We start from the raw sequence: 17,510 nt of genomic DNA on the forward strand, positions 1-17,510 counted from the left end.
AGGTGTTGGATCTCCCGGAGAGGGAGTCGTAAGTGGTTGTGAGATGGGTATCTGGTTTAGGCCATTTGCAAGAAGCAGTACATGTTCTTAACTGCTGAGCCATCTCGCTATTGCCAGCTTCTAAAACAAAAAACACAGCACCACAGGCAAACATGGAGCTGGCTTCAGGGCCAGAGGTTTTTTCTTCTTACCTATGGTCCCAGCTTCCTTCCCACCAGCGTGGCAGACTTGCCCTGGGAGCTCAGGCTTCATTTCTGGCCTAATGCCTAAAGGAACCGCAGTGGTACGTTGTGGTCTGTATGGAAGGAAGCGTTCATGCCACACTGTTGTCTTACCTAGAATTGAGAATAAATAGCTTTGGAGGACATCTGTGGTAGCCAGTGTCGGTTGGGAGCAGGGCTCCAGGATGCCATATGAAGCTGAGCCAGCTCAGGGGGCTTTGCACAGGGCTCTGACAAGTTCATTCGTCACCAGTCGTGTTCACCAAGCAGAGACGGTTTGGTGATAAGGCAATGTTCATCTGTCTGTGCTGAACTTGGGTTTAATTTAAACACACTCATTTTGGCATTAACCAAGGGAGTAAAAGAACTAGCCTTGAGCAAGGATAGATGGCAACTTGGAACTGGCTCCCCTCCCCCTTTCCCTGTGGGGACCTTAGATTTGAATAGCAAGCACCTGGTGTCACTGCTTCACCTCCCTAAGCTTGCTGCTGCAGATCAACTCGGTGGCTCTTACAGGACCTGGTCCTCTAACAGGACCTGAAGCTCTCAGCCCATCCCCAGGGCTGTGGAGAGAGATGTGGACCAGCACAGTTGTGCAGGCTGAGCACCCCTCATGAAGTGTAAATTCTGCCGTGGCAACCGGGTGCCATCCTGAGGCCAACTGGAAGCTTTTGATGTCGTTTACACCTCCCAGCGAATGCTGGCCACTGCCAGGCTGAGCCTCTTAGCCTGCTAGAAATGCAGCTAGAAGCTGAAGTTAAATGGGGAACCAAAAGGTGACTTTAGGAAAGTAAGAAATGCATCTTTTTAGAGACAGGAGTGAGCAGTCTCCTGAGCAGTGCCAACTCTCAGCATTATTTTCCAGCCTGGGTGCCAAGTTGCCACAGTATGTGCTATGCATCCCTGGATCAGGCACCCTGGTCCATGGAGCTGGACCATCTTTGTTCCCTAGCTGTGCTCCCTGAATAACAGTGGCAGTGTTCCCAGGGCTGCAGTTTTAGCTTGGAGCAACTGGCCTTTGTGATGGACCTGCAGCCCAAGATGTTGGGCTGCTCAGCATGGTTTGGGCCCAGGATTAGCAGAGGCACTGGACGCTTGCTCGTGCTCAGTTCCCCAGGGCAGTCTGCAGACCTGCTTTTGAGCCCTCTGGCATATTGTCAAGGTGATGCTGTCCTTACAGCATGCTTTTCATAATTCCACAGCGGCTCACCTTCCACATCCACGCTCTCTGAGATTACAATCAGGTGCAGTGTGATGTAGACTGCTCTGGGGAGAAGCGGGTTAGTCCTCGAGGGTGCTCTTCCCCCGTGCAGTCAGAGAAAATGCTGACAGCAGTGCAGTTTGTCTATGCTGGTCTCTACCCTCAGGTGGTCACATGGCACAGGGGTCATTGCCTGACAGGCAGATAGGAGAGAGCTGAGAACACATTTGCATCTTCTGGTGTTGCATTTGTGGTACTTACACATATCTGTCAAAATGTTTTTGTTCATTTGGAACTGGGGAGTTTTTAAGTTTCCAGTAAAACAAGGCAAATAAGGACAGCTCTAATGCTTCTATGTTCAGGATTTAAAAGACCCAGTAAGGCTAACATCGTGAAATTGCCTGTCTCCCTGCTTGAAGATAGCCATTGTTGTAAGACATACCAAGCCTAAAGCAAGTGCTGTGGCTCTTCCTGTCTGCCAGAGCTTCGGGGGGTAGCCACTGGGAAGCCCTGGTCCTCCAGCCCCAGCTCACCCACAGGGATCCCATTTGGATCGTGTTCTCCTGTGGTTGTATGGTGTTTGCTGTGTCGGTGTCCATACGCACTGACAGAGGGGGGGCCCCCGGGTCACAGTGAGCTTGGCACTCTGGGAAGCGTTGCCCGTCTTTCCTGAGTAGGAGTTGGACTGAGTTATGTCTCCTGTTCACCTCCAATGAAAAATGATGTCTCCGTGGACTTTGGCTTTGTGGCTTCCCTTTTCAGAGTGTGCATCATGTTTTTGCTGTTGCTGGCATCTTTTCATCTCAGCAGAACACATGGATCCCCTGTAAATGGTCCCTCTGCCCAACTGTTCCTACAAGCTGTGCCTATGTCCAGGGTGAATTCCTTTCTTGAGCAAGTCAAGATGACTGTGAGTGACTAAACAACGCCTCTTTCCGCAGGTTGACTATCTTGAAATAGTTCCAGGCACTGGGAGGTACCCTGTGGCAATAGCCACTGCTGGGGACCTGGTGTACCTGCTGAAAGCTGAGGACTCAGCCAGAACCCTCCATTATGTCTACGGCCAGCCTGCCACATGTCTGGATGTCTCAGCCAGCCAGGTTGCCTTTGGAGTGAAGAGTCTGGGATGGGTGTACGAAGGAAATAAGGTACGAAAACAGAGGCTTGTCCATTAGCAAGAAAGAGCATGCATTTAATTTTTCTTAAAGGCAGCTGAAAAAGTACTAAGCTCTTTCTATTTTGGTTTGGTTTGGTTGTTTGAAACAGGGTCTCCCGTATCCCAGGCTGGCCTTGAACACACTATGTAGCCTCCTGCTTTGTCTCATCCTGAGTCCTGGAAGTAGCCCTGTTGTTGTTTTCAGCTGGGCTAGGGCCGTGTATTAGGGTGGCAGAACAATCCAAGCAATTAAACAGAACGTGAGATGGCACGTTTTTTCCTCCACTGCACACAAAGGCTATGAGTGACTTCTGTGTGTCCATGTAGAAGAGTCTGACATATGCATAGATGTGTCTGTAGACCACAGGCAGATCTTTGCAGACACAGGATCGTGATGTGTCCTATTCTATGCCTAGCGTTTTACTCAGCAGTGTTTAATACCTCATGGTCCAACTCCCCACCCTAGAATTTCAGCTTGTGCTTGGAGCTCATAGGCCATGTAGCCAGAGCTCTCACTGGTGGACATGTATGTGGGCCAGGCTCACTGGTTGGGCTGCTCAGGCAATGCTACACCACATGGTGCAGCTTACAGAGATCCTTGTGCAGTCTCTCATTAGGATATGCATCAAGGTGCAGGTGGCCATTGCTCTCTAAGGCAGAGCCAGTAAGACAGTTCAGCAGGTAAACACACTTAGACACAAGCCTGATGACTATCCACTGTGCCCCACACATGTGCCACCATGCACACACACACACACACGCGCGCGCGCGCAAGCGCGCACACACACTTAATAAAATTAGGAACTAAAATGAAAAGTTTCCATCATAGTCTCTGTTGTCACCAGCAGTGCATGAGAGCGCCTGCTGATATGTGTGACAGGGCATGGAGACAGCCTTTCCGTTAACCGTCGGCTGATGCCTGTGTTTTTATCACTGAGGTGCTTACCGTCCTGATTGCAAGCCAAGTCCTCAGTCCTAAAGCTGATTTATAGACCTCGCTCCTTTCACTGGGATAAGGGAGATGGCTGAAATTTTGTTTGGCTTTAAGTTCCTTCCAGTTTACCTGCTTTTGACGCCACTGGCAGTTGAGGTCTTCTGGAAAGGAGTAACTGAGCCAAAGCCTCCTTCTCCTAATGAAAACGTTCCTTTCCTGCACAGCAGTAGTGTGAATTGGAGAGTCAGGCTCTGCACATACACTGCCCAGTCCTGCCTGTCCCTTTGACCCTGTGTGACTTCAGGCAAGTTGTTCAGTCTTCCTTTGCCCCTCTTTAAAATTTTTTAGATTAATATTTTATAATTTATGTGTGCAAGTCATTTGTCTACATGTATTTTTGTGCACCACATGCATGCCATGGGCTCCTTGAGATCAGAGAGCACTTTGGATACGTGGGCTCCACCCCTGGGCTGTGCTGTCGGCTCCATGGAAGCAGTGTGGACTTAGTTCACATCAGTGTTGCTCCATTAGCCTGGTGGCGTGTGTCCTCTTAGCTGCTGCTCACACTGGATTCCACATGTGTTTGAGCTGTGCTCTGATTACCCACACAAGAAGACTGGTCAAGGCAGCAGAGCCTCTCAGGAGGGCAGTGCCCTGCGCTGGTGCAGACCCAAGGATGCCAGAGTGACTTCCCGGGAAGGGATAGGAGGAGGTGCCAGGCTTTGATGGTGCTCCTTCTTCACTGCATGGACTCCTGGAGGAAGGTCTTGACTGCTCATTTTCTGTTTTGTCTTCACAGTTTTGTTCCCTCATTTGTGAGTGTCCTCAGTGAAGTCAGGTGATGGCGATGTTAATACTGTCTGTTTGAAATCGTGGTGTTTTAATCTCTGTCCCACTCTCTCTTTCCTTCACTTGCTAATAGCATGGGCTCTCCCACTGAGCTGTGCTCCTCTCTGCTCTTATGCTGTAGTAATCTCGTAAACCCGCTCCTTAATTTACCGGATGTGTACATTTCCTCTAGTCACAGAATCTTTTTAATTCCTCTTAAACTTCCAACCCAATGAAATCATTGATTGCAATTATCAGCAGAATAAGAGATTTTTTAAAAATTTATGCTTAGAAATGCCTTGCCCCTCAAATAACTTATTACTAGTTTTGTTGCTTTTAAAACAATCTCATTACTATTCTTTTATTGCTCTTTTAAAGTGAGGCATGGAGGTGTGCTGACTATAAGTGTTGCTAAGGCCATTTTTCAGTTCTGTCTTTAGTGTCATGGAGCATCTTCTTGTCTCCACTGTCTCTTCTGCTTTCTCAGAACAGCTGCATGCCAATCATAGTTTCCAGTCTGTGTCGGCTAAGCTGTGTAATGGAGGTTCAGTGGCTCTTTGCTTGTGAACACTGTGACTTGGCCACGTGCATTCAGCTTGGCAGTGCTGTGAGCCGCCTAGCAGCAGGCTTGCCTGGAGCTATGCACGCAGGGGACTTGCGTGTGTGCCTCTGGCCTCTATCGCTAGGACTCAGATGAAGGCTTTCTGAGAACAGAGAGTTTGGTCTGTACCTGATACCGGGCTGGGGCTTAACTGCAGTGCACTGTTGATCAGCTGTGCTAAAAGCACGTTCAAGTCCAAACGCTGAGATGAGATTAGTTGAGAGCTTGACTCTCCATAGCCTGTAGGAGTGTCTGAGAGTGCTATTTCTGGTCACTGGACAATACCCTTGTGCCACATGCTACCACACTGGTGTTTTATAGGCACCACCACTGTATGAGCGTTGAGTAAGAGTGTTTCGGCGTCCTTCTTCCATTCACTCAGCAAGCCAGGTCATGTGGGCATCATGGACACTCACCACATCAGTGTGTTTCTGCCATGGCAGTACTAAATGGCATCACACACAGACTTCTCCACACTGGCCCTGTCAAGTGACTGAACTCTGTCAATAAGCCATTTACAGAGCTTATCTGCCTGAGTTCCAGAGTCGGGCTTTCCTCTGTGCTGCAAGCTGGAAAGCTGTGGAGAGTTAGTGTTCTCCACATCCAGACTCCCAAGGGACAGTTGCTCCCAGCCTTGATCTGGAGGTCAGGACTGGTGGCCACACAGGATTTACCAGCATTTTCTTTGGCTATATGAAGTCAAAGAAAAAGTCTGTATTTTTGCCTTTGTGTGTGGTTCTTTTGCATGCATGTGTATTTCTGCACTGTGAGCATGCAGTGCCTTCAGAAAGGGGCATTGAACCCTTGGGACTGGAGACACAGGTGGTTGTGACCCACCATGGGGGCTCTGGGAACTGAACCCAGGTCCTTAGCAGGAGCAGCCAGTCCTTTGAGCCTCTGAGCCACTGTTCCAGCTCCTAAACTCTTTATGAGGGACCTTTATTGTGACTAGACACAGATTTCTCCTGATCTAGGAGTCCAGATGTGGGGAGCACAGGGTGGGAGGTTCCTCCTGGAGCTCTCAAGCTGCTGCCCATCACTTGGTTTTGGAGCCAAATTGATGGTGCTCATTTCTTGTGCATCCTTGTGAGATGGGCCGTGTGCTTACAAGCAAAGCACCACACCTCCATCTTTAAAGTGTGAATGGAGCCAGCTGGTGGCGCTTGCCTTTAGTCCCAGCGCTCTGGAGACAGAGGCAAGCAGATCTCTGCCTCCAAGGCTAGCCTGATCTGCATAGCAAGTTCAGGCCAGTCAAGGTTCCATAGAGAGGCCCTGTCTCAGAAAAACAAAAAAGCATAAATGGTAGAACTCTGTGTTGCACCTTGCTTTTTCCCACAGTAAAGCCTGTTGAGGTGATGTTGTAAGACACATTTTGGAGCTCCCCAGTGCTGATTTGTCTGGGTTTGGAACTTTTCTAGCATTGTACCTGATAGACGGCCTCACCCATCAGCCTGCTACTGTGTGAGTGTGCATCAGCACCAGCATTTGTAGGGTGTGCCCCTTATCAAAGACCTGCTGGGTAAAGCAATGTGCTCCTTCATGACATTAACAGTGCTGCCAACACTGAGAATGCTCTAGAGGGGGGACAGCATCCCACCCACAGGCTTCCTGGATGTCCCGCCTCTCTGTAGGCTTTGTGTGCAGCAGGGAAGTCTGACTTTTCTGCACAGTTCATATTTCTATCTGTCTATTGGAAGGCGAATGGACGGGCCACATGGCTTTACTAGCATCCTGTGGCAGGGCTGGCAGCCCTCTTAGGCCAGTGTCATGGTGCAAAGAGTGGTGACATGCCCTGGTGTGTGCCTCCCCACTGCTGTATACTCCTTTGAGGATCCACGGTTCTGTTGGGCAGTTGTCTAGCAGCTGTCTCTTCTTCATCAGTGAAGAATAGACATGTGACTCTAGGTTAGGTGATTGGTGCTGAATGACCAAGGCTTGTATGCTCTCTCCAAGGGCCATGCTTGTTGCCATGGGGCAGGAGTATGGGTCAAGAATGGGGTTTCCCATCAAGAGGGGCTTCTCAGAGCTCCTTAACTTTCAGTAGAAAAGAGTTCTGAATTCTTGACATCTGTTCTTGGGTTATCAGACTTTACTGGTAAATGTCTTAGAGGTAGCCATTATTTAGTGGCAGGTGGCAGCAGAAGAAACAAAAGTGTTTGACCACCTCACTTCATACTGCAGTGCAGTCAGTGCAGCTCTTAACACGGCCCTTGATGTTCAAGCAATCTTCCAAATTTTGTTTTTGAGTCTCATAGTTGTGAATTCATCAGCGGTGCTTTCGTTTCTGTGACCATTTGTAACAGCTCTTTGCGGTCTGAATTGTGTTCTCTGGGTGGACGGCTAGAGGCAGAGCTGCTGCGGGTGGAACATCAAGCTGTCGAGGAGCCTTGTGCCTCATAAAGGGAGCTGGAGCCCCATTTAGTGCTCTTAGCATCATTCTATGTATCTGGACATATTTCCCAATTTAGTTCCGAAGCAGTTGGCATTTGGTGGCAGATTGTATTAAGCAGCACGCGGCACGCATCCTAATCAGGGCAAGGGGTGAAGTCATCACAGGCTGGAATGTGCTGGGCAGGGAGGCTGGCTTGGGCTTTAGCAGCTTACATCACGCTAGGAAATAATCGCCCAAGTCTCTGAGCTGATGACTTCCCACGTGCAGCCAGGAAGAGACTTGGGATTGGCCGCCTGTGCTGGCCACAGGTAAACTGTCTGTCTGGAGCCTCAGGGGTCAGAGCGTGTCTGCAGATGGGCTGTGCTCTGCCGTGTCTTGCCAGAATCAGAGAGCCATCTTTTCTTTTGTTGAGCTTTACGTTTCTGAGAATCAAGACTTGATGCTTCACGTGCAGGGCAAACAAGTAAAAACTGAAAGTTCATAAAATATTTTCACATTCTACCCCAAAACGTTCTGATTTTCTCCTATTTGCTTTGTTGGAGCGTTGGTGGCTAACTCCTGGAGAGCAGTTTTCTGGAAGGAAGGGAGTGCAACATTGTTGCATTCTGCCGCCCGCTGCACAGGGACAGCTGCGGCTGGTCTGATGGCCCCTGGAAAGAGATGGGTCAGAGCTTCTCCTGTGCTTCCCTCTCTATAGAGACCAGCAGTGCAGAGGGGCCTTCCCCTGTGAAGGTGCACACGGTGAACTCCAGGAATCCCGAGTGATCAAAACCTCAGAGATAAATGAGGAAAAGTGAACATCCAAGGTTGTTTTGTATAGGATTTTAGTATTAAAATAATGTCAACAACTGATCTTATTGGTATTGTTGATAATGAAAGATGAAGGAAACTCTCCCACGTTTTAGTGAGAGCCTGAGGCATCACCACTGCATCCCAGGGTCGCTTGGGATGATCAGCACTCCTCAACTCCGAGGCCGCCAAAGACGTGGAGCTGTGCTTCTCTGATGCAGGCAGCATGAACAGCTCTGGAAGACATTTCTTGTTACTTCTCAGAGAAGCTAAGTGTGATTTAGGATCTCTGGTTCCTAGAAAGGTGAAATGACATGGGAGAAGGTTTATACAGGAACAGGGACTTTGACCCGGGGACTTAGTGGGGCTTTTGGAGTTATTTACTTGTCCTGATTTTTCCGATTGAGAAATTGAGGTGATGCTTGGCACACGACTGGTGTTCTTATGTTCGTTAGCTTGCGGGTGAAGTTGGGGGTGTACATGCAGAGGCAACAGGCCTATGGAACGGAGCCTGGGGTGGCTGGGCCAGCTGGACCCCCAGTGATCCCTGGGAGGTATGGGAGCTTGCCTTAGTTTCTTTTCCTGAGACTGGCAGAAAGGGCCATGTGATGAGCTAATATGAGTGCTGAGTCACTGGACAGCCTTGCTGGCAGGGCTAGCACCGCACCGCAGATAGCTTCTATCTGTTCAAACCCTGCATGGTTGTTGTTGCCACTGACATTTGTAAAGTTTTCTGATTTGTAAATGAGTTCATCAGTATTCTGAAGGTATTGAGCAAATTTACAAAGCATTTTATGGGCATATATGATGCCCGTTGCCCTTTCTTATTATAAGGCTTATGAACTAAGATTAAATTTTTATTTAGAGTCTAATTTTCCTAGTGGCTTCCCTGAGTACATGTACAGTTTCTGTCCTGGCTCAGCAGCCCACACACAGGGGAGACGGTGAACCTGGAGTTGACTGTTGGGATTACTTCCCCAGCACAGATGGGGGATGGCTTTGATTTCTCTGTACCAGGTGAGTCTCAGGGTAAATATTGGCCAGAAAGCAGCTAGGTTTGTTAGTGTTAAAAATCAGTATGTTTCTCAGATAGTCAGGATCTGAGGGGGCCTGGTGTAAATGTTTACACCACATGGCCTCAGTAGACTCAGTCCCCAACTCCTTCAAGTGTTTATCATATTGAGATAACACATAGCAGTTGCAGTTGAAGACCTGGGCTTTTTACCCAATACCTAGGAAACTGCTTTATTAATGTAGCCCACACCTCTGTCTTCCATAAGGCCATGGTTTAAAGAGTGGAATTAGCATTAACATCAATTATTGAGTTGCCCAGCTACTTCTAGTGGATGCCAAACTATTCCTCACAACATTCCCTCACCAAATAACTGCAGGATGGGTTCCCCTTGCAGCTAGGCAGAGGAAAACTCTAGCTCAGCCCACACTTGAGCAGTTGCTTGCCAAATTACAGGACTTGGACAGAGTGAGGAACTGTACTAAGTGTTAAAATAAGGCTGCAAGTCCTCTGAGGGCTATCCATAGAAGATGGCCCTGCCATCACTGGCTTCTTGCCGCTGCTTCCCTCCACTTCAGGGACAGTGTAATGATGAAGGGCAACTTGCTGTACCTAAACCTAGTTCTCTATCCAGCTTTTCTCAGGTCCCTGTCAGTGTCTAGGCTTAGGCAGTAGCCTGAGCTCCTTCTGTTCTACAGTAGGCTGGGGGCTCCACTTCCCTGTTTCCTTGGGTTGGGAACTTGTACATCTTGTTCACAGGAGATTTTGAAATGCACATTGAAAGTGCCTCCAGAGCTACCTCCTTGTACCCCCCCCACTCCCATTCCTGTACCCCCACACACACACTCTTACCCATACTCCTGCACTCTCTGGCACACAGACATAATACACCTCTGAGCTCCTTGGTAAGGCACATACACCTGCAGCCTCTGCACTCTTTGGTCAAACACATCCACCAACTATTTCCAGTTTTATCAGAAAAATGGCCCATGGCAAGCACTGTGGGTGAGGCCCTGCTGCCTGCCTGTAGCCTTGGGTTTCAACATTCAGAAGTCAGATGCCACCTTAGCTTCTAGCTCTCTACCCACACCTACAAGATGAGTCGAGTCTCTCAACACAGCCCAGAGGTGTTCCCCTCTTGAATGTGGGGTTCCTTCCACCCAGGATTAGCAGATGCCTCCTTTCCCCTCTCCCATCTCATCCTTTCATGTCCTGTCAGAAGAGTAGGTCTCAGCCTCAGTCCTGCACTCCTTCCCCTTGACCTCAGCCCTCAGGAACCGGTAGCTCACACTTTGACGTTGTTGCTACCAGCACTGTAGCCTACCAGAGGGAGTGACCAGGGAGCCAGAGGCAAGGGTTACACCAAGTTCTTCAACAGCTGGGAAGCAGTGCCCTTAAGTGGTGTACACAGGTCCTGACACGTCTGGGGTCAGTGTGTCCTGGCCAGGTAGGGCTGAGAGCCTGCAGTGTGTGCTGCTCCCAGGGCTACTGTTGACACTGATGGTACTGCGTATGAGGTGCCCTGGGCAGAGGTTTAAAGAGCGGGAATATTGATGGCCAGCCCCCCAGTGAAGCCCTACTTCCAGAACTTCTTAGCTGAGTAAGAGATGTGCCTTCAGTGAGCTCCATTTCCTTGTACAAAGTGAGAAAAGTGGGAATCCCACCTTCTGTCTCACATTGTGAGGGTCAGATAAATTGTGCACACAGTCGAGTCCTGCGCACAGAATTGTGCTGGCTCTTAGGACTAGCCAGTGTGGGCAAGGATCAGGAAGAGGCACTCCAGTGTGGTAGCTGGGGTGAGAAGGGCTGGGCTGTGCCTGGCCTGCTTCCCAACTGGTCCCTGCATAATATGGGGCAAGCTATTTCAAATGGCTTTCAGTGTCCTGGTGGCTAAGTGCAGGTGGTGGCTGAGACTCTGGCGTGTATTCAGAAGGGCTTGTGGGAGAATTGAGTGTCACACTGCTCTGCAGGTCCCCAGGGACAGCATCATGGATCATGCAGAGAGCAGAGGTTGCTGTGCTGTAGGGATGTATATAGCAAGTAAGGACACCCCGTCTGAGGATTGTGCACCCACAGCAAACGCATGCCTGTTCACTGTGATCTCAGCCCCCTTCAGCCAGCCAGCTGCCATTTCTTTCCATGGTCTGGTTTAGAGACCTTCTGCTTGTCTACACTCCCGGCCTCTCTGGTTTAATTTGGGGCTAAAACAGAAATCAGGCTGGTCAAAAGAAAGGGTAATTGGTAAATACCTGAGTTTCCTGGACAATGCCATCAGGTCTGTAGACTGTAGAGAGCTCTGATCACTCATTTCAGATAATGCAGCATTTGCACCTTAAAGAATTCATGTCCTGGTATACAGCCTCGGTTTCTCCCCACACCGTGCATGCGTTGGCCCCTGTCTCACATGCAGCATGTCTGTCTGTGCTGCTTTCTGTGATGAGGCACACCATGCAGGCAGGCAGTCTTCTGGCACGTTTGCACAGTGACTCTAACCTCTGCTGGACAACAAGCATTTCCTGTTCCCTTCTGTCACCTGACCATGCTCATGGTGGTCACAGCCTTACCTTCTTCCCCTGTGGTGATGGCTACATAAGGAGATAGCTGAAGCAGGGGGAAGCTGCATCTGCTCACTGCTCTAAGGGGACCTGTACCACTCTGGACATGGAGACCAGAGAGTCCTGGACTCCACAGGGATGCACTCACTCTGGCTCCTCTAGGCTTGGGTCACAGTAGGTGTTGGTTTAGCCACGGTCTGGTCCTTTGTAGACATCTGCCCACATCACAAAGCCCCAAGCCTGGCACAGCCTATGTGATTGGCACTGCCTTCCCAGGAAGAGCCCAGTGCTGGAACAGCCAGGGCTGCAGGTGCATTGGCACATGGTGAGGAGTGTGTAGGGCCTTGCCTACCCAGTGCCTGGTAACACTCAGCAACACCATCCCATCCCTGAAATATCTTGGCCTTGTGGGCTTGTCACTCCAATTAAAACTTAAACATGGAAGCCGCCAGGCTTCTTCTCCCTTTGTGTGGTGAGTGTGGACAGTGCCAGAGCTCGTCATGGAAACTGTTGGGGGCTGTTTTCAGGGAACTGTGCTCATGTGGGGGAGCCATCTCTTTAAGTGTTGCGTCTTGCTGGGGTGCTGCTTAGGGCACCTGAGAGGCAGGTTTCTGTTTGCCAACAGTTAAGTCACCTCTGAGACGGTGGTGAAAGTCATTCTCCACATGTTCGCAGACACGGCCGCGCCAGGCCTCACGATATGACTTATCTCTGGCAAGGACTTAAAATCGTCTCTGGCTGCTTGTCAAAAATTACATCATATCAGAGTAAACTGCTTTTAAATCAGACATCCATTATTCATGTATATTAACTGCTTTTTTATTTTTTTTTATTGGCTGTTTTGTGTGTGATTTACTTTTTTCCACAGCCTCCTTGCCCTCCCCAATTGTCCATCTTTCTCATCCTTTAAATCTGAGCTCATCTGTGAATTCCCTGGGCTGTGCACTGAGCTTTGTGTGCGAGGCAGTGTGCACACCCTGCTTTGTGATGAAATATCTCGCTTGTTATTACCAGGATGTGTAGCCGTTCCCTTCCTGTCTTGTGTATTTACAAAAATGAGCGCCAATGGCCTGTCCTTGCAGAGCTGCAGCAGGCAGCTGAACTGCTGGGTAGACAGCAGCGTATGTGTCTTTCTAAGACAGAGTCACTTGTGGCCATGGTCAGATAGTGTGGATGAGTCGCATGCCGCATCTACTTCATCTGGTGCACGGTCAGCCTGCATTGCGCCAGACGCTGTTCTGGAATCGGAGAAGTAGACTTGCGCTCACCCTGTGCGACTGGCATCTGGTGGTTCTGGGACATTTCTCTCACTTCTGGCATGTGACTGGAGTGGTGGCTAGAGTCTGCCCGCAGCAGTGCTGCTGCTTCCCTGCGCAGTCAGGGTCTGCTGTTTCTCTGTAGTTACTTAAGTCACTACCCTCCCGTCCTCTCAGACTTTTTTCTGGAGTGCTTTTCAATTTATTCACTTTGTTGTTGAAGCCCAAGGCTGGGTTTCTACCAGAAACGTCCTCATTTCATTGTCCACCTTGAAAGCCAGCATAGCCAGGTGGCCATGGTTCTAGGAAGAACCAGGCATTTGCTCAATCCCTTGAAGACGCTGCTGGTTTTGACACCCATTGATGCTGGTAGGGCAGTGACTGTGAATGCAATTGCTCTCCCCGTGAGAACCCCGCCCCTTCCTTCACTCTTAGGAGCTCTGTTCCTCCAGTTCTGAGTCAGCCTGGGAACCCAGCAAAGCCCTGTCTCAAGAACAAACAACAGAACCACCACAAAAGGTCATCGCTTGGACTTAATTCTCTGTGGTTTCATTCCGGAACCTCCGTATGGATTTATTTCAATTTATCCTGTTGGGGATTTTTTGGGTTTCCTTTCAGCCATAGCAAACACTTGGCAGTACCTGTTTACAGCATCTCTGTTCGCTCTATGGAGCTCAGTTTTGATGGGTGTTGGGCCAGTGCTGATCCCCACTCACTGCATTGTGTTCTGAGGAACTGCTCAAATCTAGCTTCCCGCTCACCATGTCTGCCTGGACTGCCCTCAGTCTTTGCTCAGCCTGTCTGTCTACTGTGATTCCTAGAAACACAGAGTTCAGTGTCGCAGATGTGCTCAGTTTGCTGCCTGCTCTGTCACCCAGTAGGTGCTGTGCATGCCAACCCAGCCTGTCCGCAGCTGACCCTGCCCTTTACTGCCAGTTCCTCAGGAGCCTTCTGTACGGCTCTGCAGGACTCGGCCTTTAGTGCGAGCAGATGCTCAGCTGCTGTTGATTTGCAGGCACCACAGAGGTTTGGGTGGCTCCAGTGGTTGGGAGCATTGTGCTCCCCTGAGCCAAGCTGCCCCAGGCCAGGGTCCCATCTTCACCCCACCAGCTTTCTGAGGTTCACAGGCTCAGCTTTATGCAGAGATCTCAGTTGTAACATCCTCTGTGCTGCCAGATGCTGGGTCCCCACCTGCCATTGTCAGGGGTCCCCAGAGAAGCTTCTAGCCAGGCTTCCTCATTTCTTTTTGGTCTCAATGTTCCCAGCACTTTTGGGTAGCTGTGAATTGTACCTCTTTCTCTTGAGGTGAGAAATGTGCAAAGGGTGGTCTGGTAGTAGACTTGAGCTACACTTTGAGAAGCTTTCTGCCAGGCTTACTAGTATGCTGCATTGTCAGACAGCAGGGGCTCCGACAGGCTTGGGTGGGTGGACTTTCGGGCCCCTGCCTGGACAAGCCTCAAGGCCACCCAGGAGTGGAGGGAAGATAAGCAGTAAAGGAAAGGCCTAAACTGGAGGGAAGTCTAGCTTCGGTAGGTTCCCAGTCTTGAACACTTACCACTAAACACAAAGGCATGCAGATAGCCAGATGCAGGCTCACATCAGGACCATGGCATCTGGTACCTACTGATCGTGCTGAGCTCTGGGGAAAGGTGGTGGGCAGCAGCATTTCTGCTCCAGAGAGTCAAGGAAGCACTCTCCACTGTGTGTAAGTGCTTAGTAACTAAGCCATACCTGGCATGCCAGGCAGTCTTGGGACTGTTTGACCCTGAGTGTTGGAGAGCTGCAAGCAGATAAATGGTTCAGGGTGGCACTTGGGAACACCAGATGCAGCATGCTGACAATAAACATCTCTTGCTCCGCTGCACAGGGAGAACCCCGCATGCCGAGGGTGGTGCTGGGGCGAGCGGAGCACACTTGACTGGGTGCAGATGGAGAGCTTGAGCCTGGCTCGCTCTGTTCAAAACTGGCTTCTGCCCGTGGCTTTTCCCCCAAAGAGCAAAGTATATGTGGTAGTGATGAGAGAGGCTGGGTAGCAAGGAGGCCGAAGAAGGGTCAGCTGTGTCTGCAGTCTCCAAGACTTTGAGTCCAGCCTTCCTGTGTCTTTGGAATTCACTCCATCTCTGCTTAGCACGTGCCTTATTTAGTTTGGTTGTTGTTGTGTTTTGTTTTTGAGATGGTTTCTCTGTGTAGCTTTGGCTGTCCTGGCCACTGTATCCAACTAACATGCCTTGTTTAAAGGAAAATTCTCTTTGACTCAAAGGTTCATGCAGTGCCAACATCGTAGGGAGAGGCCTTTTTACTGCTTACTGCGCTCTTCAGGCAGCCTGTGGCTCTGAGGTGGTGAGCCACCACCTTCCCAAGCTTTGGTCAAATTAAAGTCAGTTTGTCAGAACATGGCCACAGTTCTGTCAGCAAGGCTCCAGAGCACTCTGAAGCCATCCCTGACTGTTGGCTCATGCCCACAGACGGGTGACGTCAGCCCCAGGGTTAGGAAGAGTGTCCTGTGCTGAATCATGGTTTCACAGAGTGAGGAGGGGTGGCAAGCCTTGAGCTAAGCCTCTGTGAAGGTGGTAGCCATCTTCCAGCCCTCCCACTATGATTTGTCTGACATCCTAAACAGACCTGGTCACCAGCCTCCTCACCCAGAGCATCGTTCACATTTCCAGATCTTGGACCTGTGGCCGTCTCCTTCCTACACTGACCAGTACACCAGCCCTCCTCCTGCTTGAGACACCAGCTGCTAGGACACAGCAATATGATGGCTCTGGGGTCCCAGAAGAGGCAGGTCCCACGTGCAGAAGAGTGCACAGCTGGGCCAGCAGCAGCTGGCCAGACTTGGCTCTTTGATCTGGCAGTACGTCGGCTGCCATACCCGTTCACACCAGGGCCTGCTACATGGAAGAGGATTCATAAATGTGTGTTACTGGCTGCTAAATGTTATTAAAAACCAAAAAGAAACAACTTATTTACCAGACTGGAATTATGTATGCACAGATGCTCTCCTAGCCATTCAAAAGATGCAGAGCACTTGTAGTGGGGACATCAGCATCTGGAAAACACCAGCCTCACACAGAAAGGACTTTTACATGTGCAGAACAAGAGAGACAGACCTTCACACTAACAGTCTACATCTCATTACCCGACTGCTCGGGGGTCCTGGGTCCTGGGATGGTTGCAGTGGGCCAGCATACTCCTCTGCTACTTAATTTACTGCTGTCATCACTAAACAAGGCATTATATTTGAATGAAATGTGTCTTTAAAAACAGACTGGAGAGCAGTCAGGATAGTTAAAAGCTAGCATTCTAAAGCTGTGCTTTAGCAGAAACAATTTAAGCTTTCTGAGGGGGAAACAAACAGAAATAGAAAGCTTCCTGCCTGGTCCCTCACATAGGGTCACACAGAAGGGAGACATGAGAGCTCTTAGCGCATCACCTGCAGACGTCTACACGATGCAGCATTCTGCAGGCTTAGCTTTAGGATAACTCCTAGAGACACAGCGGATGGATGGCAGCACGTGCCTGCTAACACTGCCGAACCTGCATTTGATGCTTGGCTAATCTATCGACTCCGTGGCCACATTAGTGCAGAGCATCTGCTCCCAGACTGCAGCTGAGGGGGGAGTTTCCCCTTCTCTCAAGCATCTCTGAACGCCTCTGAGAACAACTCAAGTGGTCGTGGGTTAAGACTCATCCAACCAAGGCAATAAAGAGAAAAATTAGTCTAATGCATGGTCTTAACAAGAGGGAGTGTGAGCATGAATAATTGATCTCACTAGTCTCTGGCAATCAGATAAAATGAAGTCCCATTTGCTCAACCTTATTAAAAGAGAGAGAGTGTGGGAGGGAGGGAGCCATGGTAAAGGTCGTTAAGGGACTTGTAGCGTGGCAGTCCTGCCTTGGAGATGGTAGTGTGTTTTCCAGTCTCTGTGGTCTTTAACTAAACGCAATGGTAAAGGTTCTCTTTGGATGGTTCTGATCCATTGAATTATTGAACATTTTTAGAAATACCTGACTGCTGACTTAGATGTCTTTATGATGAATTCACAGAGTCTTTTTGGCGGGGATTATCTCCCCATATCACTCAGAGATGATTCATCCACGTGTCAAAGAGGAACTAGAAAAAAGTAGAGGCTGCTGCTGGCTTGTGTGAGCCTCAGGTGTTGTGCTGTGCCTGTCTGCTGCTGAGGGCCTGCCTTCCTGCTGGGCACACTGGTGTTGTGTAAAAACAGAAAGGCTACTCCAGAATACTGGAATGATGATAAGTAGGTCCAAAATTGGTTGCTTTAAAAAGTTAATAGATCTTTTAAAATTGCTACACTGGTAGGTGCACTTATACAGGGGGTGCTGTGGCGTTTCTGTGCATGCGCGGAATAGAGCCTGGGCCTGGAGCATCTTACCTCAGAACTGCTGCTTACTGCTGGGGACATTTTGAAAACACACTATCAGGTTGCTGCTTTTCAGTTTTCTCCTTCCAGAAGCTGCCCGTGATCATGTCCACTTAGCTGCTGAAGATGGAGCTGGTCATGTCTGTATTGAAACAGCACCATTTTTGTTATTTGTAAATT

At 49.6% G+C, this 17,510-nt stretch overlaps 1 protein-coding gene across 1 annotated transcript in view; it reads left to right on the plus strand.

The window, feature by feature from the left end:
- Positions 1-17,510, plus strand: part of Fbxw8 (F-box and WD repeat domain containing 8) — an 88,905-nt gene that overhangs the window by 56,409 nt on the left and 14,986 nt on the right. The window contains exon 7 of the mRNA XM_051161623.1: positions 2,364-2,570. Coding sequence (XP_051017580.1) covers positions 2,364-2,570 — 207 coding nt within the window. The remainder of the gene's footprint in view (positions 1-2,363; positions 2,571-17,510) is intronic.

Source organism: Acomys russatus, chromosome 19 (genome assembly GCF_903995435.1).
Source record: "Acomys russatus chromosome 19, mAcoRus1.1, whole genome shotgun sequence".
Lineage (NCBI taxonomy): Eukaryota > Metazoa > Chordata > Mammalia > Rodentia > Muridae > Acomys > Acomys russatus.